Source organism: Myotis nattereri (genome assembly GCF_964212035.1).
Source record: "Myotis nattereri genome assembly, chromosome: 15".
Classification (NCBI taxonomy): domain Eukaryota; kingdom Metazoa; phylum Chordata; class Mammalia; order Chiroptera; family Vespertilionidae; genus Myotis; species Myotis nattereri.
The window spans coordinates 29,961,775-29,989,238 of record NC_138090.1 but is presented as its reverse complement, the minus strand read 5'-3'; the positions used below and the strand labels follow the sequence as shown (position 1 = coordinate 29,989,238).

Genomic DNA, 27,464 nt, shown 5'->3' with positions numbered 1-27,464 from the left:
TAAAGGGTCGCGGCATTAGGAAGGTTGAGAACCACTGCTAGTGCATCTGCAGGCCGGATAGGACTTAGTGATTCAACTTGATCGGTGGCAGCCGGTGCAGCAGTAAATTTCACTGGTCGGCTGCCACCAGTTTACACATAAGTCCTAATAAACTCATGTCTCTTACAGCCAGTCCTCCAGGTTATTTCTTTGGGATCCACAAACAATACACTGAGGTTTTCAGGGACCTCAGCACTTTGCATAACACACCTGGTAAGGGTAGGGATAGCATCTGCCTCCTTATCCCCGGTGTGTCCTCAGATCCAGGGCAGTCCTGGTAGACATGTATGGAATGAGTTTAGAAGACGTTGAGAACAGTTTCTTCACTGGACCTGACTCAGCTCTGTTCTCCAAGGCTGATGAGGCCAGGGTCAGCGGGGACAGAACTCCCTCCTGGGGCATTCCAGCCCAACTGGGCCAAGACCACCCCTGCTCCCGAGGGCCTCACGCGCTTGGTGCCTCGGTCCCTTATTTGCAAAACAGTCTAAGAAGGACCACTCTGACTACCGAGGAAGTTTAAAGTCAAGCTGCACGGAGGCCAGCTTCAATGTGACCATGGTGGGCCCATCAAGCAGGTGCCCCCAACCTCAATGTGAGAGAGACATATTGATTGATTGCCTCCGGAGCCAGTCAGTGGACCTGGGAAGCCAGTCCTTCAATGCATGTGTGTCTGTGCAACAATCCCTTGTAGCCAGCAGTGACTCATTCTTGCATTGCTCCAAAGTCTAGAGATTCTAAGTGAAAGAAGGGTTGAGAGCAGGAAGCAAACTGTAAGTCCTGTGACTTTTGTGCCCTGTGAACATGGATGGTCATGTAGAAGATACTAAATACTGCTTGTGAGATGATTTCACTTATTCCTTAATAACTGCAAGGTGGATGTTAATATTCCTATTTTTGTAGCGAAGGAAGCTAGTTAACAAGTAATAATAGAATGGTGTTGAGCAGACGAGTTAAAACAGTGGGCCAGTGACTGCTGGCCTCAGAAAGGCCTACCTGTAAGCAGGTTGGCCCTTGCCTGGCATCTGGAACCTGAGATTTGGGGACTATCCCATCATTCCCCAATAAGAAGGCTCCCTGCACCTACATTATTTATGTAAACTTGAGTACCTCCCTTCCTCCTGGAACTTTGGTGGGTACCAGGCAAAAGATGCCATGTGACCAGCCCCTCTGCCTCTCTTGTTCCTCCAACCCAGGTCTTGCTCTGCCCAGAGGGACAGCAGCCCACTTATGCCTGAGAGGTCAAATCCACACTTGGAGTGGTGTGGGGTTGGGGGCAGGAAGGAGCCTCAAGCATGCAGCCTGAGAGCCTTCTCCAGGCCAGGCCTCAAGCAAGCTGTGCCGTCTCAGCCTGCACTGGGGCTCCTGCTAAGTCAGCAGATGCTACTGAGGTGCTTTCCTGCTCCCACAGCCCCCAACCTGGGCACATAGGCAGTGACCTGGGCATGTAGATTTCTGTGGGGTTGGTGAACTCAGGCACGTTGTCCCTTCTTCACCCAAGAGCACCCCACCTTCCTTTCTTCTATTGGCTGTACCTCTCTTCCGGCACATACTTCATTTCAGCTCCTATTGTTACCAAATGGAAAAGCCATTTCAATGACTTCAAAATAAATCATCTCCAAAGAAATGCAAAGCTAAAAGTGCCAAAACCAGAACCCTAAAGCCATAAGGGCCTTTTAGAGCAGATAGCAGGTCAAAGGCAAAGGCCCTGAATGGGCTCTCAGACCCCCATGTGTCACAGCCAGTCTAAAGCTAGGAGCTGAGAGCAACGGGAGAAGGCAGTGCCTGGGAGAAGCGTGGAGGCCGGATCTCACCTGAGGCAGTGTCACCCCTGGGCTCACCCTTATAGGAAGGGTGGCTGTATAACCTACAATGCAGAGAAGGCGCATTAATAATTACAGTCAGACAACAGACCTAACTGGACCGTCCTGGCAGATCTGCGTGGACAGCCATCCGTGTATGACCCTGAGTTGCCAAATCTCTTCATGAGATCACCTGGCCCAACTCTCCAAAATGTCTGCAGAGTCAATCCCGTGGCTTCCAAATTTTCCAGGTCAGGTCAGCACACTGCTGTGTCTAGTCTTAGGCGAGCACTTTCCTCTAAGTTCAGACCCTTGTCCTTTCATACAGGCCTGAGGTTTCTTGTTGGCTGACTCACCAGGGGCCCCTGGAGAAACGGGGAACCACTGGGTCTTACCAGGCCTCAGCAGAACACAGGTGCCTGCACCTTTCTAACTGCTCTGCTGAGACATAGTTCACAGCACATACAACGCACCCAGTTAAAGTGTTCAATTCAGTGATTTCTAGGATAGTCGCAGCATTGTGCAGTCATCGTCACAGTCAACTTCAAATCCTTCTCATCACCCCAAAAAGGTCCCGTCCCCACTGGCAGTCACTGCCTATTCTCCTCCCTTGGCTCCTGGCAACTATGAGTCTGCTTTCTGCCTCTGTGGATTTGCTTTCTCTGGGTATCTATAATTATAAAAGCATAATATGCTAATTAGACCGGACAGCCAGACAACCTTCCGGATGAAGCCAGGGCTTCGAGGTCCAAGGCAGCCACCGTGGCTGCGAGGGCCGAACCCCTTGCATGAATTTTGTGCATGAGGTTCACCCATGTGGTAGCATGTGTTAGTGCTTCACTCCTTTTTGTGGCTGAGTAGTATTCCAGGGTTTGGGTGGACACAGGTGTTCATGCATCGTCAGCTAGCACTTGGCTGTCTATACCCTTTGGAAACTAGGAGCAGCACTGCTGTGGACGTCGTCTGTACATTCTCGTGTAGACATACGTTTTCAGCTCTGTTTCGGGGACACCCAGGAGTGGAATCACTAGGTCAGATGGTCATTTCACTCCAGGTTTGGTGCTCAGATACCTTACCTGGAGGGAGTAATGTGTCACTCCATGAGGGAAGGCCCGCAGCGTGCAGCTGGAGGCGGGAGCAGCCCCGGCCCCTGGGCCCTGTTCCACAGCTGCAGCTCTTTCCACCTCCTGCCCCTTGTCTAGGGGAAGAGAGCAGGTAGCCACTGTGAAAGTGACACCCGGGGCTCATACTGAGGGGGCATCTGAGGAGACCCAGCTTGGAGGGACCTCGTCACAGTTCGTCCAGGCTGTAGTAGTCGTCCATAGTGTGTGTATTACTTTTCCTGGAGCATAACAAATTACTACACATTTGGTGCCTTAAAACAACACAAGTCTTTTCTTTCCCAGCTCTGGAGGCCAGAGTCTGAAATCAAGGTATTGGCCGAGCTGGTGTCTCCTGAGATTCCGCTGGAAGATCCTTGCTGCCTCTCCCCGGCTTGTAAATGCATTGCCCAGTGTCTACCTCCATTGTCTCCCCTGTGTGTCTGTGTCTCCTCCTCCTCGACAGACACCAGTCATTGGACTTAGGGCCCAGTATGACCTCATCTTAGCTCATTACATCTCAATCCAAATGAGATTACATTCACAGGTTCTGGGTGGACATAGATTTGAGAGCCGCTGTTAACACAGTGCCGGACAGATAGACCATGTTGTGTTTATTCATTGCTCACTTGATGTATCTGGGGTGTTCCCTTTGGGCCACCATGACCACGCTGCTATGCACGTGCATGTGGTTTTGGTGGAGCAGCTGGGTCACATGGCCGCACTCCATTCAGCTCTGTGGGGAGCCTTCCACTTATTCAGTCTCAGTCTGCACACACACTTACGAGGGCTTCTTCTCTATGTTGGAGACTCGGGCGGAGGTGAGCCCCAAAGCTCAGCTGCTGCTCATGCTCCCTGTGCCATACCAGGCGTTGGGTTGTGAGGGAGCTCTGTGGCATGGACCCCAAAGATAGGAGGAGGTTCAGTCCACCTCTCCATGCTTTTTCCTGCAGATGGGGTGGGGTGACCTGGGAGTATATGGAGAGCCTTCCAGAGAGACCCCGAATTTGGACCGGATGGCCGCTGAGGGCATGCTTTTCCCAAACTTCTACACGGCCAACCCCCTGTGCTCACCATGTAAGTCAGGGCGGGCCCACGGGCACAGGGGAAGTGGGCACAGCAGGGGAGAGTGGGCACAGCGCAGCATGGGGCCAGTTGGGGAGGGGTCTGGCATGAGGAGCAGGCTGCCCTGACAAAGGTGGTGGCTTCACCACATTTCCTTGAGGGCGAAGGGGTCTGGCAGGCGTGTGGGCCTTTCTGTTGGCTTCCTGGCACATTGGGTCCCAGGCTCCTTGTTGTGTGGGGCAAGGGGCCGTAGGCCACTGAGGGCTTGTCCCCTCTAAGGATCGGTGAGGCCAAAGTCGCTGCATGTGGTGGTGCTGAGTGCTGAGGCTTGTTCAGAAGTGCTTGGCTGGGAAGTGGTTCTCCACCTGGGGACGGGGGCGGGGTGCAGGGGTGGGGCGGCCTATTCCTCCTGTCTGGGAGAATCACTGCTGCTGAGGGGCTTCCACGTGGACGCTGACCTTACGAAGGAAAGTAATGCTGGGTGGGGAGCACACGAGGGGCCATTGGGACCCCGCATCTCAGTGTCCTGGGAGCCGGCCAGAGTGATTGCAGGCTGGACAACACTGGGCTGCAGGGCCTGGCCAGAACTCCCCGGGACCGGCCTCTGAGCCCGTCAGTACAGGGGTGGTCTGTCCACCCAGCTCTGGAGGCTGGTGGGGACTTAGACGCTCTGCAGAGCTGGCCACAGGCCTGATGCATGAGCGTTCTCATCCTGTTTCTGTTTTTTTGCCTCCACGCAGCCAGGGCGGCCCTGCTCACTGGACGTCTGCCCATCCGCAATGGCTTCTACACCACCAACGGGCAGGCCAGGAACGGTGCGTGTGCATTTGGGCTGCGCCAAAGGTCCTGGAGGCCGAGGACCAGAGGGGGCAAGGGAGGGGCATGTGTCACCCATTCGCACATATGACCTTCCTTTTCCAGGACAGCACTCATTACCCAAGGTCAGGGGCTTTGTTTGGATTACAACATGCCATTTTAAAACAGACTGTAGCACTTCCACAAAAAGCAATGCATTTTAGGCAAGTAGAAAGGAAGGTGAGGCTAATGCCTCAGGGATTCGGGGCAGAGCTCCGGTCACTGCTCACTGCTCCTTCCCTGCCGCGTTCTGTCCCAGGCTGCCCTGCACAGTCTGGTGAGTTGTGCACGCCCCACCCCAGCCCCTCCAGGAGCACTGCCGGAGGGAGCAGGCACTGTGAGGTCAGCAGGGAACAGCCCTTGGAGAGACATCGTGTGGAAAGCACAGGGGGGCCTGGTGTGCGTGGGGCCCTCGTGGTATCAGATGACATGTTCTGGGGACCCCCGGGCAAACCAGCAGCGGGGGCAGGGCCTGGGCTCTGCCTGATAGTCCAACCCCCTGCAGGTCCGTCCCCACCCAGTACTGTGCTTACTTTGGGGAAGTGCTTGGACCGCCCCGAAAGTACTGGGCAGCAGGGCCAGCTCCTCACCAGGGCTTTTCCCGTTGACACTGAAGGGCCAGTTCTCAGACCCATGGTCTTCGGCAGCACTTCTGTGTGTGTGTGTGTGAGTGTGAGTGGTTCACACGCTGTGGTGCTCTTCCAGCATATACGCCTCAGGAGGTCGTGGGTGGCATCCCGGACACCGAGCTCCTCCTGCCCGAGCTGCTGAAGGGGGCCGGCTACGTCAGCAAGATCGTGGGCAAGTGGTGAGTCCTGACACCTACCTGGCTGGGCACATCCGCACATGGTCACTGCTGCAATTTCCAAACGGAGAAACCTTCTTGGGTGAGAAGTAGAGTCTTTGACTTCCAGGTCCGTGTAGATGTCTGACGCATTCTTTCAAAAGCTGGGATGGCTGTGCTGCTGGGACTTCCCGTCTCTAGGCTGGGGTGTTGGCTGTGAGCCCATCGTTCTCCTGGCATATTGCACATGCCAGCCACCTGCCCCTTCTCCCTGTTCCTCTCCTGGTGCTGCCTGGTGCCGCAGTGTCACCAAAGGAGCCACATTATTGCACATGCAGTGCTGTCATGGATAGCACACGTTGTCAGCAAGCACAAGGGCTCTGTCTGGTGGTGAAATGAAGAAGCAATTAGTGGTCAAGATGGCAGAGTAGGTAAACGCTGTACTTGCCTCCTCGGACAACCATGTCAAATTAAAACTAGACTACAGAACAGCCATTACCGAGAACCGCCTGAAGTCTAGCTGAACAGAAGTCTTATAACTAAGGATACACAGAAGCCATGTCAAAATTGGTGGTTACAGAGGTGTTCCTATGTTGTTCAGAAATAGTTTATAATACTTTTTAAAAACACCCTAGAATAAGAAACATTGAAAAGCAAAAAAAAAAAAAAAAGCAGCAGCAGCAACCGTGCGGTAGAGAATAGTCATGTAGTCATGCAGTGTGGAGTCTTTGGGATCAAATGATCATGATTGTAGAAGCTCACATCACTACGCATGCTGTTTGTGCTGTTTTAAGCATGTTAAGCGATTTCTGTCTCCTACCCCCTGAGGATGCCTGAGTGGGTTGGTGTAAAGGTCAGGCATCCTCTTTCCTTTTCTGGGTGTTGGGGCCTTTGGAGAACAGCAAACCCACTTCCTACAGGAAGCTTTCCATGATTCTCCATCCCTAATTTTCTCTCTAACACACTGTGGACCCTGTGCCCTAACCCCTCTGGTACTCACCATCAGTGCTTTCTCAAGGATGAGTGCCTTGTCAGTGCCCCTTTGGAACTGCTGATCTTTGCATGTTGACTGTCACAGGGATGGGCAAACCGCAGAAACTGGGAGAGTAATTGTCAGAAAATCCTGGTGATCTGGAGGCTGTCTAATGAATGCTTTCTCCCTCCTGAAACAAGTTGGGAGCTGCCTGCCAGACAGATGAGCTCAGAGGAGGTAGTGGCTGCAGAATAGAGCCGGTGGGGGTGCATTGGGCTAAGGGAGCCCTGTTGCCTGCAAGGTGCAAAGCATTGCCGGGAGGCCCAGGGAGGTTAGCAGAGGCCGGCTGTGAGGCCTGCCAGAGCCATGCCAGGGCTGCGCTGGCGGAATTAAGAGCCCCCAATGACCAGGACTCTGTACCCAGCCTGGCAACTCTGCCTTGGGTCCAGCGGCCTCCCATTCATAGCCATTGCCTCGGGGCAGCCAGACTGGAATGGGAGTGTATCTCCGTGAGGAGAAAGATGAATGCAGAAGGAGGAGTCCGATAGGGCCCAGAGAAGCAACTCTGGCGGAACTTGAGGAGGTGGACACAGTGCTAGCGGATGAGCCAGGGTCAGGTGGCTGTGGCAGAGTAAGTACTGGCTCTGGGAGTCCTGGGGTAGAGGGCTCGGCCTCTCCTCGACCCGGTGGGGGTCCTGTCACAAGACTGTAGTGGGGAGATGTTGGTTGGCATGGTTGTGGCTGCTCTCACGTCCTGCCTCAGGGCCCCAGCACCACAGACTTGGATTCCCCCAGTCCAACCAAGGAACCTGGACTCCTGTGAGAGGGGCTGCGATTTGATGCTGATCCAGCTCACCTTTGGGCAGGGCTGGCCCCGCTGCTGTTTTGGAATAAGCACTTTAAATTGACATCTCAACATGAGGAGGATGTTGGCTAGTGATTCTCTTAAGCAAAGGCCATTTGAGCTAATGGGTGTGGGTACACAGAGAGTCGCACACAGCCAGTGCTGGAGTGAGGTATTGAGAAATGACAGGCCATGTAGCAGCGGCCCAGAGAAGACATGGGTCACAACAGGAAGCACAAAGCACAGACGTCGCAGCAGAAGTGACACGCAGCTGGCAGAGAGGCTGGAGAGGCCCAGGGTGGGTGCCAGGCAGCTGTCTGGAGGCAGAGCATTTTACAACCAGCAGTGGGGAACGGAGGCCCCAAGATGTGCATTACCGCCGCTCAGGTGTGGCTGGCTCCGTTCTGGCCTGCATCCGCCCAAGCCTCCCTCGCTGCCACACATCGTGTCCTCTGACCGAGTGATGGGGTGGTGCAATGAGCTCACAGTAACTTGGAGTTCGAGTGGCCTCTGAGCAGTCAGGATGGGGCCTGCCCGAGTGCAGCAGAGGAACAGGACCCTCCACTCCAGGGACACAGCTTTCCAAAGACACGTCGCTGCGAGAGGCTGCCTGCCAAGAAAATCTAGGAAACCCATCCACTTTCCAGGGTGGAGTGGGCCTGCTCCCCAGGGGCCAGAACCCAGAACTGCCTCTATTAGCCCTGAATTCCAAGGAACACGTGGGGCCGTGCTCAGGGGCCACTGGAACTGGTTCAGATGGGAGCATGTCAGCCCCTCCCATTGGCAAGAGGACCCAGTTAAGTGCCCCCAAGGGGAAGGGGCATTTGGGGACAGGGAAGCAGGGCACAGCCTGGCAAGAGGCTCTCAGCTTTGCCTGACGCCCACCGTGTGGCACCCACTCTGCTCCAAGCAGAGCACCTGGGATTCCGAACAGCTTGACAGTTGTCACCTGCAGGCCAATTGCTATGTTCTCTTCTAGTCATACCCATCCCCATCTCTGGCCAAGGCACTGAGTTGGTGAGCAGCACTAGCCGATCCTGGCACTGTCCCAGTCTGTGGCTCTTAGCGATAGCCTGGCAGTGTCGCTGGGGGAGGGCAGGCAGTCCTGACTCTCCTTGGGGGTGAGGTCTTTCTGTGCCCGGGCTTAGCATACTTTGGGTGCTGGAGGGACATTCTTTCATTAAATGTTCTGTGAAGGTAATGGGCTGTTGCTGCTTGTAACTTTGGGGTGCCCCATGTGGGACTTCCTGAAGTGTCTTGGGTTCCTGTTTCCAGGCATCTGGGCCACAGGCCTCGCTTCCACCCCCTGAAGCACGGATTTGATGAGTGGTTTGGATCCCCCAACTGTCACTTTGGACCTTATGACAACAGGGCCAGGCCCAACATCCCTGTGTACCGAGACTGGGAGATGGTTGGCAGGTAATGGTCCCTTCCCTTCTCTCCCTTAGATGCCCAGCCCAGCCCTTGCCCTCTGGGGCTGCCCAGGAGCTGGACGGAGTTTCTGGAAACACCTGCACTGGGGTCCCGGTGTGCTGGGTACTGTTTGGCAGCTGGTTGTCCTGCCCAGAGCGGTGTAGGACTCACAGCCTGGGCTACCGCTTGAGCCACACCTAGGGGCCTCTCACCTTTTTAGAAAATATGATGAGAGCCAAAGATGCTCTCCAGAACAAGGTGTGTTCACATGGTATCCGGGCGCCAGGTCCATGCAGCCCTGTGGCAGGTCCTGGGTTCCCGCTCCAGAGGCCAAGTTGGCTTGTCGGCTGCACGCCAGATGTTGAGGAAATGGGGATCATCACAGAGGATCTGATGGGGTGAACCCTACTTGTGAACCTGCCAAGAGCAAATCGCTATCTGAAGGGCAGGTGGCCCTAGGATGCCCTGGTCCTGTCCACGTCCTGGCAGTGGGGCACCTACAGAGTGGTCACACCAGGTGGGGCCCTGGTCTTTCCTGAGTTTTGTTTGGCTTAATTTTTCTTTCTTCCTTTTTTATTATTAATTTTTGGTTGATCCTCATTATATATCAGTCGACCAAGAAGCTGGGCCACTTCCTTGCTTTTTTTTTTTTTTTTTTTAATTTATTTCAGAAAGGAAGGGAGAGGGAAAGAGAGAGAGAAACATCAATGATGAGAGAGAATCATGGATCGGCTGCCTCCTGCACACCCCCCACTGGGGATCGAGCCCACAACCGGGGCATGTGCCCTTGACCAGAATGAACCCAGGACCCTTCAGTGCACAGGCTGACGCTCTATCCACTTAGCCAAACCGGCTGGGGCTTCCTTGCCTTTTTAAATAGTAGCTTTATTAAGAGAATTCACACATGAAACAGTTACCCGTTATGTAAAATATGCAGTTCAGTGCTTTCTGGTACATTCACAGCATTTGCAGCCATCACCAGTTTCCGAAGATGTCTGTCGCCTCAGGAAGAAAGCTCACTCATTAGTGGTCACCCAGCCTCAGTAACGAGGACCTGCCCCTTGCCTTCGTCTCGTTCGCTGTCCTCTCTGCCCTTACACAGCGCTTCCCTCCTTCTCCTAAACGGTGACCGTGGCACCAGTCTGAGCCCCCCTCTGTCCCTGAGGAAACTGTGACCTCAGGAGCAGTGTGAGCTTCCAATTCATTTGTTCATAAGTTGAGCATCTCCGTCGTTCTTTTAAACGGGGCACGTGGCTTTGCCTCTGAAATCAGGGAGAAGAGGCTTTCTTTACCTGAAATTTCATTTCTCTCTGGATCTGTTCATTCAGATTTTATGAAGAATTTCCCATTAATCACAAAACTGGAGAAGCCAACCTGACTCAGATCTACTTACAGGTAAGGGAAGCCGGGCTGGCAGGCTCTGGGGCGGGGAGTTCGCCTTCGGGCAGGGGCAGATGGTGTGTTCTTCTCCTCAGGAAGCCCTGGATTTCATTAAGAGGCAGCAGGCAGCTCAGCACCCCTTCTTTCTCTACTGGGCCATCGACGCCACACATGCACCTGTTTATGCTTCTAAGCCTTTCTTAGGCACCAGTCAGCGAGGGCGGTGAGTCCTTGGTGGTAGAGCCATAGGCCTCTCTTCCCACTTGGGAGGTTCAGCTGTGCTTGATTACGTCCGGGGACAGGGCACTCAGTACCATGATGTGTTTTTGTGTGTGTGTTTTTCTTTAAATATATTTTTATTGATTTCTGAGAGGAAGGGAGAAGGAGTAATGAGAGACATCAGTAATGAGAGAGAATCATTGATTGGCTGCCTCCCGCACAACCCACACTGGGGATCAAGCCTGTAACCCGGGCATGTGCCCTGACTGGGAATCGAACTGTGATCTCCTGGTTCATCGGTCTGTGCTCAACCACTGAGCCATGCTGGCCGGGCCATTATGTTTTTAATGATCGATTGTAGAAAAAGACGGACGCATCTGTGCCTCGGAGCTGTCCATCAGCCCAGGCTTGGTGGGAGGAAGGCTGCAGCAGTGTGTTCGGAGCTCGCTAGGTTAGCTCTGAGAACTTGAACTTTCCTCCTCCGTGAATTTGGTCTGTTTCGTTGTAGATCCCTGAAGTCTTCAATCACACTGGTACCCTTGGCCACCTGCTAAGGGACCCATCTTTCCCGTAGGTACGGCGATGCTGTCCGGGAGATCGATGACAGTGTGGGGAAGATCCTGAACCTTCTTCAGGACCTGAGGATCGTGGAGAACACATTTGTTTTCTTCACATCTGACAACGGTGCTGCCCTCATTTCTGCTCCCAAAGAAGGCAAGTATTTAGAGTGTCCCCAAACAACACTGCACTCAAGAATACTGTTCCCCTAAGACTCACTCAGGCCCCCTCAGGCACCCCTGGGTCGCATATCTTTTGATCTTTTTTTTTTTTTTTAACAATTTTTATTGATTTTAGAAAGAGGAAGGAAGAGAGAGCTAGAGACAGGGAAACATCGATGTGAGAAGCATTGGTTATCTCCCACGGTGCCCCGACCAGGAATCAAACCCACAACCCGGGTATGTGCTCTGACTGGGAATTGAAGCCGCCACCTTTCAGTGCAGGATGGCGCTCCAACTCACTGAGCCACTGGCCAGGGCTGGTCTTGTGCTTCTTTAAAAATGCCAGGGCCTCGGCAGGGCCCTGAGTCACTCAGGCAGCTCGGGAAGGAAGGTCACGGACAGCAGTCAGCCCCACAGGGACAGGCCTGCATCTGAAGGCCTGGGGACCCCATGGTCAGGGAGCTTTGGGGGCTTCGGAATTTCAAGTGACAGGAACAGCACCGCTGGCTCAAGCCAAGAAGCGACCCTGTTGGCAACAGAAAAGCAATCCCTGGTCCGGGCCTGGCTGGTCCAGGGCAGTCAGGGTCCTGTGGGGCCTGCCGTCCATGGCCCAGCCTCACGCTGGGAGGGACTTCGTCTTCCCCCTAGACAAGGGGCGGACCCCTGTCTCCCAGCAAAGGCCCAGGGCCAGCTGAATGTTGATGTCACTGCCCGGCCCTGAATGGGACACTCAGGAGAGTCCTGCCCAGTCTTGCCGGGACCACCAACCTCCCAGCCTGGACTTGAGCTTAATCACCCCAGCCTTTTTTTCTGCTTTATGGAATAGTTCATATGGACAGAATCTCTGTGTGCATCTCTAAAAAGATACAAATGATAATGAGGTAAAAATCAGTGCACCCACCACCCAGCAGGACATTGGACCGGCCAGAGCTGGGGGCTGTGCCCTCTGACCCTTCCCCAGCATGGTTTCAGGACCACCTGCTCACAGCAGCGCTTGTCAGAAACAAATCTGCATCCTGTCCGCGATGGGACCCACCCCTGGGACCCGGGGACTGATGCATTTTAACTAGACTCCCCACCTCCTCCAACATGCATGGACGCTCCTAGACACTGACATTGAAAGGTTGTACCTAAAAAGCAGCGGAGCGTCCCGGTGACCTGCTCTTGGGATATGCTCCGTGGCTCTGCTTGAAGAGTGTCTGTGTCTTGTGCTCAGAGTGGTCACGTTCTCTGTTTCTGAGTAGTTGCTCTTCATTTTAGGACCAAAAAAATGGGCACCGTGTTACAACCTCATCCAGGATGGTTGCCTGGGGCAGAGCCATCTCGAGGCATGCCAGCCTTGTGCTGGTCCTTTGCCTCCCTGATGGTCTCAGTGCCTCAGTGTACCAGCAGTGTTACCTTCGAATTGCTGGGGGGCCAGGTGCTGGCAAGCGTCCCCAGTAAGGCGTGTGTTGCCGGGGGGCTCAGAATAGAGACAGCTGATGGGCAACAACTCTCCCTCCCCAGGAGGCAGTAATGGCCCCTTTCTGTGCGGAAAGCAGACCACATTTGAAGGTGGGATGAGGGAGCCTGCGATTGCGTGGTGGCCCGGGCGCATCCCTGCAGGCCAGGTGAGTCAGAGGTTGGCCACGTGGCCAGGCCTGCAGTCATCCTGGGGTGTGGAGACTGTGCCCCCTAGGGACCTGTTCCCTCCACCCACTGCTCTCCTCCAAACGGGGCCCCTCCTGAGGGAGGCAGCTGGTGAGTGAGGGATGTGTGGGGTGGACTGGAACGGTCCTCCATGGAATGGCATGGGGTGCTAGTAGCTGCCAAGGGAGGAGGAGGCATCAGTGGTTAATAAATGTGGCAGTCCTGGGTGCCACTGAGTAGAACCGGTTTCTTTCCTGCAGGACTTGTCAGAGCCTTTGGTGTGCAATGTATACAGTGAACTTCTGGAAGGGGCATAGAGCAAGCTGAGTTTTTAAAATCTTGTTCAGCCATAGAACCTTTTTTCCCAAAGTGCATTTCCCAGGCCACTGTTCTGTGGACACGCTCCCAGAGAAAGCAGCAGCTTGACCGTGTGGTTGGTGTCTGTCTGCAGTGCATAGGTGCAAACCACACGGCTGGGTGCCCGGTCCTCTTGCTGGACGAGGTGTGTGTCTCGTTCCGCAGAGCCCTCACTCTCAGAGCCCCCCTCAACTGGGCACCTTGGGAGAGACACCTCGAGGGGCCAAGACTACTGTTTGTAGGCATGTGAGTCACTGGACTTGAGCCCACTGCTGACATGAGGACTTCAGGGTCAGAGGGCACAGCCCCCAGCTGGTCTTCTTGCCTTCTAATGAGCTTCTTCAGAGAACACTTAGCAGTGCTGGTGTCAGCTCAGCCCTCACAGCAGTGCCACCAGGGGCCTGGGTCCTGTGGCTGCGAAACAGTCACCACAAAGGGCTGGACCGCACCTTCGCTCTCCCACAGTCTGGAGGATGGCAGTCCAGCACCATCGGGGCTGGTTGTCCCTGGGGGCTCCAGGAGAGAACCCATTTCCTTGTCTTTTCAGGCTTCTTGGCTCTTGGTCCCTCCCTCCCTCCATCATCCAGGCCAGCAATGGCTGTTCAAGTGTCACCCCATCACCCTCACTCTGGCCCCCCGCCACTTTCCCAGTGTTAGGACCCTGTGATTTCCCTGGGCCACATGGGCAGCCAGAATCAGCCCTTGTTTTAAGGTCAGCTGATTGACAACCTGATTCCCCTTCTCCTGTGTAAGGAAAAATATTCACAGGGTCCAGAATCGGGGCCTCGTCCAGAGCCCACCTGCCGGGGTCCAACCCCAGCAGGTCCAGGGGTTCCCAAAGGCGTAGACGGAGTCGGCGAAGAAGGAATGACACGGAGACAGTGTTCAGTTGATCAGCAGCCTAGCCAGGATCTCCAGCCAAGTTCTGGTCTGGATCTCCAGAGAGGTTCTGCTTAGGATCTCCAGCCAGGTTCTGTGTCCATGTTCTCGTGCTAGGTTCTCCAGGTTCTCCAGCCAGGTTCTGTAGCCATGTTCCCTCGCTAGGTTCTCCAGCCAGGTTCAGTCACCAGGTTCTAGTCAGGTTCTCTTGCCAATTTCTGTAGTCAGGTTCAGTCCAGGATCTTTTGCCATGTTCTCTCGCTAGGTTCTGTCTCTAGGTTCTGAGGCCAGTTTCTGTCCAGGATCTTTTGCCATGTTCTCTCCAGCAAAGTTCTTCTGTATCTAGAGAACGTTCTGTGTAGGTTCTGTGTCAATTTCTGACTCTCTCTCTCTTTCTCTCTCTTGCTGTCTTGTTACATCTGTATTTATACCAGTTGATTCAATCCTATCAATTTCTATTACAAAGGTTAGGGCGTTTCTTATCTCCATTCCAGGGAGTAAAGATTATGTAGCTTAAGCATGATTGTTCGTAGTTAAAGTGATTAATTACCCACCAGGCACTTAGTTAAGAGGTTTTATTCCCTCCCTAACTTCAGGGGAAAATCCCTACCTGGTGTAACAACCTTTCTCAGAGACCTTGGTTAAAACACATAATGCCTAGAAGGTGAGCAAACATATTAAGAACAGTATGCCATATATGCCAGGTCCCTTGAAACAGCAAGCATGGACCAGCTCCCGGCAAATTCCCCCTTTTTTATTTTTTAAAAGCAGACATTAAAAAGAAAAACCTGAAATGCTCTCTTGTATCCATTTTAAGAATAGGATTGGCGCTTTCCGCTATTACCTGAGTCCTGATCTATCACCCCAGGGTGAGCTTGCCAATCCTGCACTTTCCCGGAGTAGAAAGGCTGCAGTGGGGTTAAGGATAAGGCTCCTTGGGCCTACCTTCTCCCATGCCATTACATTTACCTTTCCTTCCTCAGAAAAGCATGGACATATTTCTTGTATAAAACGTTCTGTCTGACTGGGAGTAACCTTAATTCTCTGCTAGCAAGCATATATGTTAAAAGATCAATACAGAGTCTTTTTTCTTTAGACTCAGTATGGCACATCTTCTTAATCTAAAGATTAATACAGAGTCTTCTTTCTTTGGACTCAGTATGGCACATCTTCTCAATCTAAGTTCTGTATTATCCACCTTCTTACCCTACTTATCCTCTATAGAGGGGTCTGTAGCACCCTGGTGGAGTCCTATCCGTCCTGAGTGTGGGGGTTCTCAATGGGGGGGGGGGGGGGGGGCTTACCTAGGGGAATCCTGTTCCAGGGCTTCCCAAAGGTGTGGACGGAGTCGGTGAAGACTATCCACCCTATTCCTACGGTGGAGTACGATCCGTCCCGAGTGTGGGGCGCTTACCTAGGGGTCCCTGTTCGGGCGCCAGATGCCGGGGTCCAACCCCAGCAGGTCCAGGGGTCCCCAAAGGTGTGGACGGAGTCGGCGAAGAAGGAATGACACGGAGACAGCGTTCAGTTGATCAGCAGCCTAGCCAGGATCTCCAGCCAAGTTCTGGTCTCAATCTCCAGAGAGGTTCTGCCGTTTATTGTCTTGTTACATCAGTATTTATCCCAGTTGATTTTAATCCTGTCAATTTCTATTACAAAGGTTAGGGCGTTTCTTATCTCCATTCCAGGGAGTAAAGATTATGTAGCTTAAGCATGATTGTTCGTAGTTAAAGTGATTAATTACCCACCTGGCACTTAGTTAAGAGGTTTTATTCCCTCCCTAACTTCAGGGGAAAATCCCTACCTGGGGTAACAACCTTTCTCAGAGACCTTGGTTAAAACACATAATGCCTAGAAGGTGAGTAAACATATTAAGAACAGTATGCCATATATGCCAGGTCCCTTGAAACAGCAAGCATGGACCAGCTCCCGGCACCCACCCAGTTCTCCACTCCTGAACTCTGGATCTGGGTGCAAGAGCCAGGTCAGTGGGGAGAACCCGGAGAGCCTGTCATCATCGTCTTCACCCCCATTCTACATGTCAGCAACTGAGGCCAGTGAGAGGCAGTCTCTCGTCAGGACCTCCCAGCTGGCAGGCGACAGAGCGGGGGCAGACTCTGGGGTGTCCCCGCACCTCCCCCCACTGTCTCTCTCTCCTGGGACCGCTTTCCCCACCCTCCCTGCCTGTGGAAAACTCCAGCCTTTGAGACCCTCTGCCCCTTGCCTGCCTGGCTCCCTGCCCTCTGGGCCCTTTCCCTGGAGGAGGAAGAACATCACACAGAGCTACTCAGCCCCTTTCTCACCGCGTTTCATGGCACACACTGAAATTAAATTAGAGGGGGCTATCAGGCCTGCACCCCGTGATAACTATGAGGATTTTACTTTAAAACGCCCTGCCATCTGTCCAACCAGCTTCACATATTTAGCTCTCCCCTTCACGCCTGGCAGGGTGACTTTATTAATTGTAGCCTTTGATTCAGAGTTAGGTCTTGAAAGTGCTGATAACAGCCTCCGTGACTTCCTGCCACGGCCCATGGCAGACAAACTGCATTTTCTAAAAGGCATTGCGTGCACGTTGAGAGTGTCTGTTTTTCAAAAAGAGCATCTTCCGTGAGGGTACCCAGCTGTTCTGTGCTGATATGAGGACTTCAGATACCTGCTCCTTCCCACACCACCCCCACCCAGCCCCGCAATCTCTCCTTATTTATTTTTCTCAGAGGGTTAAAGTATCTGGATTCCTTTCTTTCTTTCTTTCTTGTCCTAAAAAAAAAAAGTGAGAAGGGAGGGGAGCCATTGGAATGTTTCTCCTCCCCTCTGCTCCACAGAATTTTTGAACCAAACCTTGACCTTCATGCCACACCCCCACCCCAGGCTGCAGAAGGGATGATACCAGTGGCTGCCGTGGGTGTGCCGGTTCCTCCTCGTGTAGAGGAATGGAGACAAGGGTGCCTGGGGTATGGGAAGTGCTAAGCTGGGCAGTGGCTGGAGGTCTTGGCAGGCAGTGGGAATGAGGGGGTGCCTGCCTTGCCGATCTGCCGACAGTCTCTCTGGGGTTCTCCCCACTGGCCTGGCTCTTGCCCCAGATCCAGAGTTCAGGGCTGAAAGAACTGGGTGGGCAGACAAGATGGAGCCATGTGTGGGAAACAGACGTGCGCCCGACACCAGTGGGCAGCCCTTGCCCAGAGCGGTCTGCTCCTTAGGCCTATCCACGGGGACAGCTGCTATGGCTCTGGCCGCCAGTCCTCACCCCCTCCCCAGTCCATCTGCTCTCCCCTCCTGTCCTCTCTCCCCTCCCTCTTGCTCTCCACGTGGCTCTGGGTTTCGAGGGTTTCTTTTCTACCTGCACTTGTACCAGAATTGGGAACGCACAGTGTCAGTGTTAAAATGACATGGCAGTCGGGCACAGAGAGGGCAGGCCTCCTGAGGGGGACCCTACTGTTGGCTCCCTGGGCAGGCTGGTTCCCATTCGCAGGCACTGGGGATGGGACAGGGTCCTGCCTGCTCTGGGGTGAGACAGCCGGTTTGATCCCCACTTAGCCCCTGATCTCCCCGAGGCCACTCTCCCTGAGGTGGGAGGGTTGTGTGGTGGCCACACTCACCCAGACACTCATGGATGTGAGGAGCTCTTGGAGAGTCGGGTCAGGTGGGATGGGACCAGGCCGGGTGAAGTGGATAGGGGTGGGCATGCGTGAACACATGAACATCATGTTCCTGTGTGTGGACGCATTGTAAAGGATGTGGTGTGTGTGCAATTATGTGAGCACACATATCTCTGTAGACCCAGCTGGACAGCAGCAGGACACACACCCAGGGACCTGGCCCCTGGCCATCGTCTGGTCAGGGCAGGGTGTCCTGAGTGAGTGTCCACCCATGTCCCTTTCAGGTGAGCCACCAGCTGGGCAGCATCATGGACCTCTTTACCACCAGCCTGTCCCTCGCAGGCCTGGAGCCACCCAGTGACAGGGTGATCGATGGCCTTGACCTCCTGCCTGCCATGCTGCAGGGCCAGCTGATGGAGAGGTTTGTTCTAGCCGGGTGCTCACCCCTGCCCAGTCTTCCAGCACCGACTAACCAAGTGAAGGAGCCGGAGCTGGCTGACAAAGCAGGTCTCCTTGCCCAGCTGGCTTGGGGCAGAGGGAGGCAAGACCTCTGGGACGTTCTGGCGTGAACTTCATCCTCCCTGTGGGGATCATCACTTCTGCCTTGACCGTGGAGCAGGAGGGAACATCTCTCTGCCGGAGGCACCAGCTTCCCCAAACCTCTGTAGACTGGCTGTATTCCACCCCCCACCTCTGCACCAGAATGCCTCATGTCCAGAGTCAGTATCTCTTCAGCCTGAGACCAGCTACCCATTTTGGATTTAGGGCAGGGGTTAGACAGGCTCGTGTTCTTTTTTTGCATTTAATATGGCTTATTTTTTTCTCTCTTGAAACCTGGTGCAAGAGCCTGCTCACTGTGGGGAGGGAGGGTGCCGGAGGCTGCAGCCTCAGTGAGCTGTCGGCCTCTCGGGACCAGAGCGCCTGCCCGCCACCTGCTGCTGCTTCATTCTGCGCCCGGCCTCCCAAAGCCAAGAATGATAGAAGCCGAGGCCTCACCCTGCAGCCTCAGGGACCTCTGCAGCTTGTGCTCATGTGATTTCAGCATGGTCGTTTCTGTAAAGTCTCAGCCCTAACCATGCGCCCGCAAGTATCTCACGTCACCTGACCCTTCCCCTTCTTCCCTAATAGGCCGATATTCTATTACCGTGGCAACACACTGATGGCAGTCACCCTGGGCCAGTACAAGGCCCACTTCTGGACCTGGACCAATTCCTGGGAGGAGTTCAGACAGGTAAGGGCGCTCAGGGCTGTGGGCTCCGCACCCCCCATACCCTGTCCTTGAGGAGGACCCATCTGGGCAGAGGAGGCCGGCAGGAGGCTTGCGTGCAGTGGTGATGGCCACATGATCTCATGCTTCCTGCCTTTTGTGCTTAACTGTGATAAGAAGGATTTGGGATGGATGGTATACTACAAGGATAGCCCCGTAGGGTCCTGGGCACCCCACCCTCTCTTAGGCCACCCAGTGCCTGGGGAAAGGAGGCAGAGACCTCAGGGCCCAGGTGAACGCAGGGTGCCTCTCCCTGGCCCCCTCTTGCTTGTCCCCCTCCAAGGCCTGGTCAGTGCTCTGTGGCCTCTGAAAGGCTGTCATACTGTCTGCATCATGCTGTCTGCCCCAAGGGCTTGTGGATCAGATGCCACATACGTGCTGGGTCTGAGTTCTCTGCACATGGTCTTGGATTCCTGCTGCCGGTCCTGCGTGCCTTTCCCTCCTCCTGAGTCCTCTCCACCACCCCCTCCTACACACAGCCCCCCCCCCTCCAATGTCTAGGTCTTTAGATACAAGAAAAGCCTGCTAATGTGCCTTAATTGGGAGGAAAAGCAATTTAAGTTAATGAAAAATCTAAATACTGGAACACTCTGCAGCACTTGGGATGCAAATTGCAGATTTAGTGGATCCTGGGTCTGGTCCTGGGCTGGGTGGGTGGCATGGCCAGGGGCCACCTGTGCAATGCATGGACCCGGGTGCTGTGCAGACGTGGGCACTTGGGCAGAGCCAAGGACAGTGTGTGCTTCCTCCATGTGGCCCAGTACCGTGACCATCCCCGCCTGTGGTCGGCAGCACCCACTGGCATTGGGCAGGCTCAGCTGGACCCAGCGAGCCTGTGCACCTCTGAGCGCCTGAGTGTCCTGTGGGCCTCTCCGGCTCTGTCACAACCCCCAGCCTGGTCTCTTCCAGAACTCTGTGTGCAGCAGGGCAGAGCCATGTCCCCGGGCCTGCACTCGTCCTCCCAGCCCCCATTTGGCCCTTCTGACTTGTGGCCACCACCTCCTGTCCCCGTCTCCTGACAGGCAGGACCACACCTGGTTTGCCCCTTTAGGAGCCCAGGGGCTGAGAAGCTGTAGAGAAACCAAAAGGGGCCCAAAGCTGGCAGTGTGTGGACCCTAGGGGCAAACATGTGGCCTCACTTATGCCTCCCTGCCCCTCCTAATCACACCCACAACTCCCCCCACCCCCAGGCCTCTAGGGTCCCCATTGTTGGCTGCTTGAGAGTCCAGGAGGCCCAGCTGGCAGGTGTGGCTGGTGTTCTGCGAGCCACCCCGGCCTCCCTGTGGCTTCCTGCTGTGTGGGCTCTCAGGGCCGGGTCCAATGAGCGCTGACCCAAGTGAAACACAGCCCAGCTTCCACCCACCCAGAACTCTTTAAAATGCTGGGAGGGCCTGGCCGGTGTGCTCAGTGGTTGAGCATCAACCTATGAACCAGGAGGTCACGGTTCAATTCCTGTTCAGGGGACATGCCTGGGTTGCAGGCTCCATCCCCAGTGTGGGGCGGGCAGGAAGCAGCCAATCAATGATTCTCTCCTCATCATTGATGTTTCTATCTCTCTCTCCCTCTCCCTTCCTCTCTGAAATCAATAAAAATATATTTTTTAAAAAGTCCAGTAACTGCACAGCCTGCCCTGACCCAACCATGTTTACAGTGGGGTTAGAATGAGTCAGGAGGCCACCTCAGCACAGCCGGTGACACCACCGACACCACCCCCACTCACAGCCCCCACCCAGTGCTCAACAGGGTGCCCTTCTTCCAGTTCCTCAGGGTTGCCTGTGAGAGCACCCGGGTTGGTCTGGTCTCTATGGCTTTTGTCTTCGTGAAGCACAGAAAACTCTTTGCTCCAGTGTGTGTAGACATTAGGGGAGGCCCCCCAGGGTGGACACAGGATCAGGCTGTGAGTTTACTGCATCACAGCGCATGCAAGGAGATGGAGAGCTGCACTGCTGTTTTGATGGCCCTTCTCCCTCCTCAGGGGTCAATAAAACTAAGGGGTGCATGAAGTTCTAAAGGACCCCATGACCATCAACAGCTGAGTACCAAAGAGACTTCGATATCCTCCAGTCACTTCCAGACAATGAACACATTAGGGACAGCTTTGTTCAGAGGCCACATAGGGCCCAGCTGGGGCCAAACAGCCAGTCTGGGCTGGCTCTGCCCTGAGGTACAACCTAGCTGTGGGTGTTCCAGTCTGTGGTCCCCAGGTTTGAGGGACATCTGAGTGGATCTTATTAGCTTCCTGGCTGTATGCTTGCCCTGGGGCATCTCGCACCCCTCTAAGTATCCCTTCCCAAGTCCTGGGAAGCAGAATATGGCTGTGTGGTGGCCACCAGGCCAAGCCCCAGGTCTTCCGTCCACTCATGACTGTTGGATGGTGGAGGAGGAGCGAGTGAGCATCTTCCCCTGCCCAGCCTGATGCCGCTGCCCCAGGCAAGCCATGACCTCCCGCCCTGCGTGCTGCCTGAGGCCCTGCGTGAGAGGCCAGAGGAAGGTGCATGTGTGACCTGCATATCCAGATTCAATCCCGTGGGCACATTCATCCCCCTCCTCCTTTCCAACCCTCCAAAAAGTCAGTGCTGTGACCTACAGGTTCCCTGGCTCCGAGGGGAGGAGGATAGGGGAGGGGAAGGGGGAGGCTGGCTCAGCTGTGATGCTCCCAGTGTGAGGCCTCCTCACAGATAACAGTTTTAAGAGAAAAATCCTGAACTAATTAGCAGGATCTTAATTAAATAGCTTATTTGATTTGCATCCATATTATAATCTAAGTCTTCTGTCTAGACTTAGATACTTCTCCATTAACCCCTCAGCATTTTTATGCTCAGCGTGGTTCTTTTTCCCACTTTGCTCTCTAGCAGTTCTGCTCCCAGAAGGTCCAAGGGTCACCCCACTTTGGAAGCCCTGTGTGTCCACTGTCGGCTGCCCTCGGTGATTTAGACTGCCGCCCCTGACTCGGGAATTGACTGCTCAGTGCAGATAAATGGAATTTCATGGGCTCCTAACTTCCCTCCTTCATTGAAAAGCAGAATATGAACTGCTCCACTGACCAGCTGTCCATTACAGACACATGGGATTAGAGATGGTTTGCCTCCTTACAGAATGCCTCTCAGTTAGTTACCATACCTGGGTCCTGGCCACCTCTCCAGACCTGTCAACATGCCCTGTGTTGGCTGGAGACTGGTGCCACATCTTGCAGGGCCAAAAGGTCACCAGTCCCTCAGGACTGGGCCCTTGGCCTCACCCACTTCTCCCTGGATGGCAGGGGTTCTCCTCTTCCCAAGTTAGAGAGCCCCAGGGGCAACCATCAGGCCTTGGGGACAGAGCTCCAGATGCAGGCCACAGACTCAAGGGAGTCCCTGGCCCAAGGCCACCTTGGGGCCTCAGGGCTGCCCCAGGACCTGGGCAAAGCTCAGGCCATGTACTGGCAGAGGAAGCCCATTCCAGATGCTCATCAGAGGCTGTACCATGACGAAGCCATGAGGGGGCCTTGCATGTGGGGCAGTGGTGCCACACCTGAGCCCTTGGGGAGCCTGGTGTGATCTCTCCTCTTTTCTTGCTTTCTTGAACATATTAACTGTTGTCATTTTAGGGACCCTACCAGTTAAGGGGCATCTGGGTCACCTATGGGCCATTCCTGGCTCTGAACATCTCTAGCTTTCAGGCCTGCAGTCCCTCCTCACTGGTGAATGCTGAGCCATGAGGCAGATGAAGTGGTGAAAAGCTTTGCTTTAGAGCAGTGACTTTCACCTGGTGTGCTGCAAGTTTTAAAACATGCAAAACCTGACTATTTAGTCAGGGATACTGACCTCTTTTCCCTAAGATTGTCAAATAAAAATGACAACAGCCAACACAACAATAGCCATCCGGTGTGAATGAATCAAAATTATACCCATTTTTTTGTCAGATTAGCAAAAAATATATTTTTTGCTGTGCCTCGGAATTTTAGTACAATTAGTTTATATGTGCCATATATTGCAAAAGGTTGAAAATAGCTTCTCTAGAAAATAGAGGCAGTCAGGATGTGAGATGAGCTAAAATTTAAAGAAATTCACTTCCTCCCCCCCCCCCAAAAAAAGGGGGTTTCAAAAAAAGTAGGGGATGGTACACAGGGCATAACTGCTCAGCATCTCTGGGGCCAGGGTGGTGGGAAGGCTCCACCCTATAGGACCCCACTTCCTGGCCTGCTCTGGCCTTGACCACTCAGACTCGTTCAAGGTGGACTGGCCAGCCTGCGGCAGGAGCTCCCACACCAACGGCGCTCACCTGTTTAACCTGCCTCTTGTTTCAGGGCGTTGATTTCTGCCCCGGACAGAATGTCTCAGGAGTCACCACTCACACGCAGGAGGAGCATACGAAGCTGCCCCTCATCTTCCACCTGGGACGAGACCCAGGAGAGAGGTATCCCCTCAGGTGAGCGGGCACAAGGAGGCATAGAAGCTGCCAAGGAGCCCTAGCTGGTTTGGCTCAGTGGGTAGAGCATCGGCTTGCAGACTGAAGGGTCCCATGTTTGATTTCAGTCAAGGGCACATGCCTGGGTTGCAGGCTCCATCCCCAGTGGGGGGCGTGCAGAAGAAGGCAGCTGATCAATGATTCTCTCATCATTGATGTTTCTTTCTCTCTCTCTCTCTCTCTCTCTCTCTCTCTCTCTCTCTCTCTCTCTCTCCCTTCCTCTCTGAAATTAATAAAAATATTAAAAAAAAAAACTGCCAAGGAAACATTAGCCAGGTGCAGCCAAGTCAGGCACATGCCAATGTGCTGCGTTTTCCAGAAGGGACATGCACACTGTGGCAGGTGGAGAACATAAACACAGGCAGGGAAGCGTGGGGCCTCCCTCCGCCGGGAGCTCTGGGACCTGGACTGCAGTTTTCCCACGTGGGCGTGTGTGTCGGCGCCTTTCCTCTCCAGGGGCTCCCATCTCCCCCATTTGTCTCTGTGTGGCCCAGCAGGACATGACCTCTGCTCCAGGCTGCCCTCGGAGGTGGCCTCTGTGGAGGGTGACAGTCCAGGCGTGGGGTGGCCAGGAACCTCTCCAAATGGCCACTGTCTTCCATGATGAACAGCACCACCAGCCCTAACCAGGCAGCTGCCTGCTGGGCGTGACGAGCTCCTCCCAGTAAGGGTCAGATGGGGGCTCTCCATGCCATTGGGGAACCTTGGGGGCTTCCTCAGCAGCCCCTCGCTTGACTGGAGCCAGGGACCGTGGGCACGCGGAGAGCAATGCCATGGATGAAATAGTGTCCCCCAAATTATGTCCCGCAGGGCTTTTTTATAGGCAGTCTGGTTAGGGCACACAGGCCCGCCCCGCAGCCCCCATGCCTTTAGCCCGTCTTGCTGATTCCTTCACGGCTCAGGTGCCCTCGAGGTGGGTCATATGGACAGAGCTGGCAGCTAAGCCTCTGATGATGCCCTCCCCATGGCAACACGCATGATGTGGCTTCTCAGACTCAAATGTCCACAAAAAGATTGACACAGTGAGCTGGCTGAGGTGGAGGAAACTTGGTACAGATCCTGCCCCTGCCTCCACTGGTTGAGTGTGGCCAGATGACACCACTTCCCCACCTCAGCATTCCCCAAAATTTGAGGTGATGGGGCCTGCTGCTCAGAGCAAAGATATGTGGATACACCCACCAGAGAGTGACCTCCTTAGATCCACGCTGTCATTATTCGGGGGTGCTGCAGTGTTTGGGGTTATTGCCCCAATTGGAGGGCCCCGTGGACACCCAGCCACACCCCTAACTCACAGCCCTACAGCACCCCATGCCTGGGCTCCAAAAGAGGAGCCTGGGACCTGGGTTGGGACATGACTTGCCCGGGGTCATTTGGGGCACAAGTCTGGGCAAGAAGGCCCTGGAGCCACTGCCTGGACAGAACCGTTCAGGGCGGAGTGCTGGGCCGCCTGGAGCTTCCCGCCTGTGCTCTCCCTCACTGTGTTTCGAGAAGCCTTGTCCAAAAACTGCTGAACTTGGTTAAGCCCACCCTTTGCAGCATTTGGCCAGAGTCCTGGAAAGACATGAAACACGCCTGAGACCTATTTCACATAGCTTGAGGGCTGTGTGTGAAGGGAGTGCAGCCAGCAGAGCAGGGAGCGTTGGACTGGGGTGGAGGCCTGAGGAGCGGGCTGACCTGGGGTGACAATGTCAGATGGGCCCGGAGACAGTGGCAGTTGCAGCAGGGCCAGCCATGCCTGAGAGAAACAAGCTGGGCCCCCAGCCCCAGGCCTCTTCCCAGCCTTCCTGGTGGCCTACCTGGGTGTCCTCCCCACCTCAGTGACCTGATGCTCTCTCATCTCTAGCTTTGCCAGCACCGAGTACCTGAACGTCCTTGACAGGATCACCCCAGTTGTTCAGCAGCACCAGGAGGCCTTGGTCCCCGGACAGCCCCAGCTCAATGTGTGCAACCAGGCAGTCATGGTAAGTGGTTTATGCGTACGTGGTTATGGATGCTGTACGTGGCGATTCCTGTGGGGGGCGTCCCCAGGACCCTGAGCATGCTGTGGGGTCTGCATGCTCTGGCTTGTTCTTCTGTGAAAGCGATGCTATTCCCACCCCAGCACACCATCTGCCGTTGGTGATTGCTGTTTGAAGAATCTAGTGACTGGAGGGGAGGGGAGGCAACTGACCTGGCCAAGGCGCTGCCGCCATCTCCTGGACCCTATGGGAACTGCCATGGCCAGGCCACCCCTGGAATGGGAGAAAGTGGGGGACCCTGCACTGAAGACAAGCAGGAACAGTGTAGGTCAGCCTCCGGACTTAAAGTGAGCAGTCACTGGAGAGGTGTGTGGACTTACGTGTGTGTGAGCGCACAAAGCCTGAGGCCCCTTACTTGTCCTCTCCATACCCTGGCCCTCCTCAACCCCGGATGGAGGAACGTTTCCATTCTTAGTTCTTGGCCCCTCCTTCACACACATACCCCATCTCAGCCTGGGTCCCCCACACTTACAGCCTCCCAGCTCTGCCCTGGGCCCCCCACACTTACAGCCTCCCAGCTCTGCCCTGGGCCCCCCACACTTACAGCCTCCCAGCTCTGCCCTGGGCCCCCCACACTTACAGCCTCCCAGCTCTGCCCTGGGCCCCCCACACTTACAGCCTCCCAGCTCTGCCCTGGGCCCCCCACACTTACAGCCTCCCAGCTCTGCCCTGGGCCCCACACACCCAGCCCCTCAGCTCAGACCCCCTATACACACACTTCTACCCTCTAGCTCACCTCTGGGCCCCCTGCACTTCCAGGCCAGCCAGGTGAGGACTCAGTGTGGTGTTCTCTGATCACTCTGACAAGAAGACCAGTCCCATGCAGCCCGTTTTGGACCTTGAACAGCCAGCTCTTCCCTGGAGAAAGGGCTCCTGACAAAGCTTTGGGTGGGAAGTCGTGAGATGTATGAAGCCTGTCAGCCCTCGCTGGAGTGTGGAGCTTCTTTGTCACAGCGGGGGGCGCACAGGTCCTGGCATTTGCTCTACTTGGAACATGGCCAGGGGATTGAGGCGGTTAGCAGACCGTCCCCTTGGATAACAGAGGTTGTCAGGCCAGGCCTGGGCAGGGGAGGAGTCTAGAAACTGCTGAGTACATAAGTGTGTAGAATAACTGCACATTCTCTTTCTGGATTTTCATTTTCCAGAACTGGGCACCTCCAGGCTGTGAAAAGTTAGGGAAGTGCCTGACGCCCCCGGAGTCTGTTCCTGAGAAGTGTTCCTGGCCCCACTAGCTCCTGTGCAGGCCCAGGCAGGCCCAAGCCTCCCACGGGCCCTGCAAGTGCCGGGGGTAGGAAGGGTCTGGTTTCCACACTGGAGGAGCCTCAACTGCCCTCCTCCCAGCCTACCTGATTCTGCTGCCTTGAGCCTGAGGCCCTACATCAACCTGAGCTGAATGCTGCGCTGCCTACAGGTCTCAGTTTGCCCACCTGTCTCATCCTCCCACTTGGCCCTTACCACCTTAAGACTGGCCTTGTTCAGAGCCTGGCCTCCATCCCTGGACCCAGAGGGCATGACTCGCCACGGATGCCCTTAGCTGTCCCCTCAGCACTTCAGCCCCAGTGCCAAGAGAGGCTGTGCCAATCCTGTGTTGAACCCCTTGGTGCTGCCCAGAGGGGGCACCCCAGCCCCCTCTCCCTGCACCTACCACATGGCGGGGGAGGGGCAGAGGGCCTCCCTGACCTGGATCCTCCATAGCCCAGGCCTCCCCCGCCCAGTGGGACAGCTGATGCTGGTGCTTCCCTGGACATAATGCCAGCATCATGGATTTTCCACCTTTCTAGGGATCTAGACCCCTACACCCAGCACATTGTGAGGTGTGTCTGCGCCTCACAGCAATCCTGACTGCCCTCCTCCCCTTGCCACCTGGTGTGGCAAAGCATGAAGAGCCCCTTCACTGGCCCGAGTCAGAAGAGCCTGAGCAACCAAGTGCAGACCCCAAGGCCCCTGCCCTGAAGCCACGTGGAGCTTCCACTGAGTGGGGTTTTTCACACCTGCGGTGATTATCTTGCCAAAGCTCTATTGCTGTAAGTTGGGAAATTATGAAGAAAACGGTTTTAGAATAAAGTAACATGCATTTTA

At 54.8% G+C, this 27,464-nt stretch overlaps 1 protein-coding gene across 1 annotated transcript in view; it reads left to right on the top strand.

Moving 5' to 3' along the window:
* The window catches only part of GALNS (galactosamine (N-acetyl)-6-sulfatase), a gene marked incomplete at its 5' end in the record, with an annotated part of 31,841 nt that extends 4,377 nt beyond the window's left edge, over positions 1-27,464 (top strand). The window contains 13 exons of the mRNA XM_081108656.1: positions 3,892-4,015; positions 4,744-4,818; positions 5,564-5,666; positions 8,735-8,878; positions 10,201-10,267; positions 10,348-10,475; positions 11,046-11,185; positions 12,697-12,800; positions 17,939-18,075; positions 18,783-18,885; positions 23,207-23,328; positions 25,211-25,328; positions 26,531-27,464. Coding sequence (XP_080964782.1) covers positions 3,892-4,015; positions 4,744-4,818; positions 5,564-5,666; positions 8,735-8,878; positions 10,201-10,267; positions 10,348-10,475; positions 11,046-11,185; positions 12,697-12,800; positions 17,939-18,075; positions 18,783-18,885; positions 23,207-23,328; positions 25,211-25,328; positions 26,531-26,617 — 1,452 coding nt within the window. The 3' untranslated portion in view covers positions 26,618-27,464. The remainder of the gene's footprint in view (positions 1-3,891; positions 4,016-4,743; positions 4,819-5,563; positions 5,667-8,734; positions 8,879-10,200; positions 10,268-10,347; positions 10,476-11,045; positions 11,186-12,696; positions 12,801-17,938; positions 18,076-18,782; positions 18,886-23,206; positions 23,329-25,210; positions 25,329-26,530) is intronic.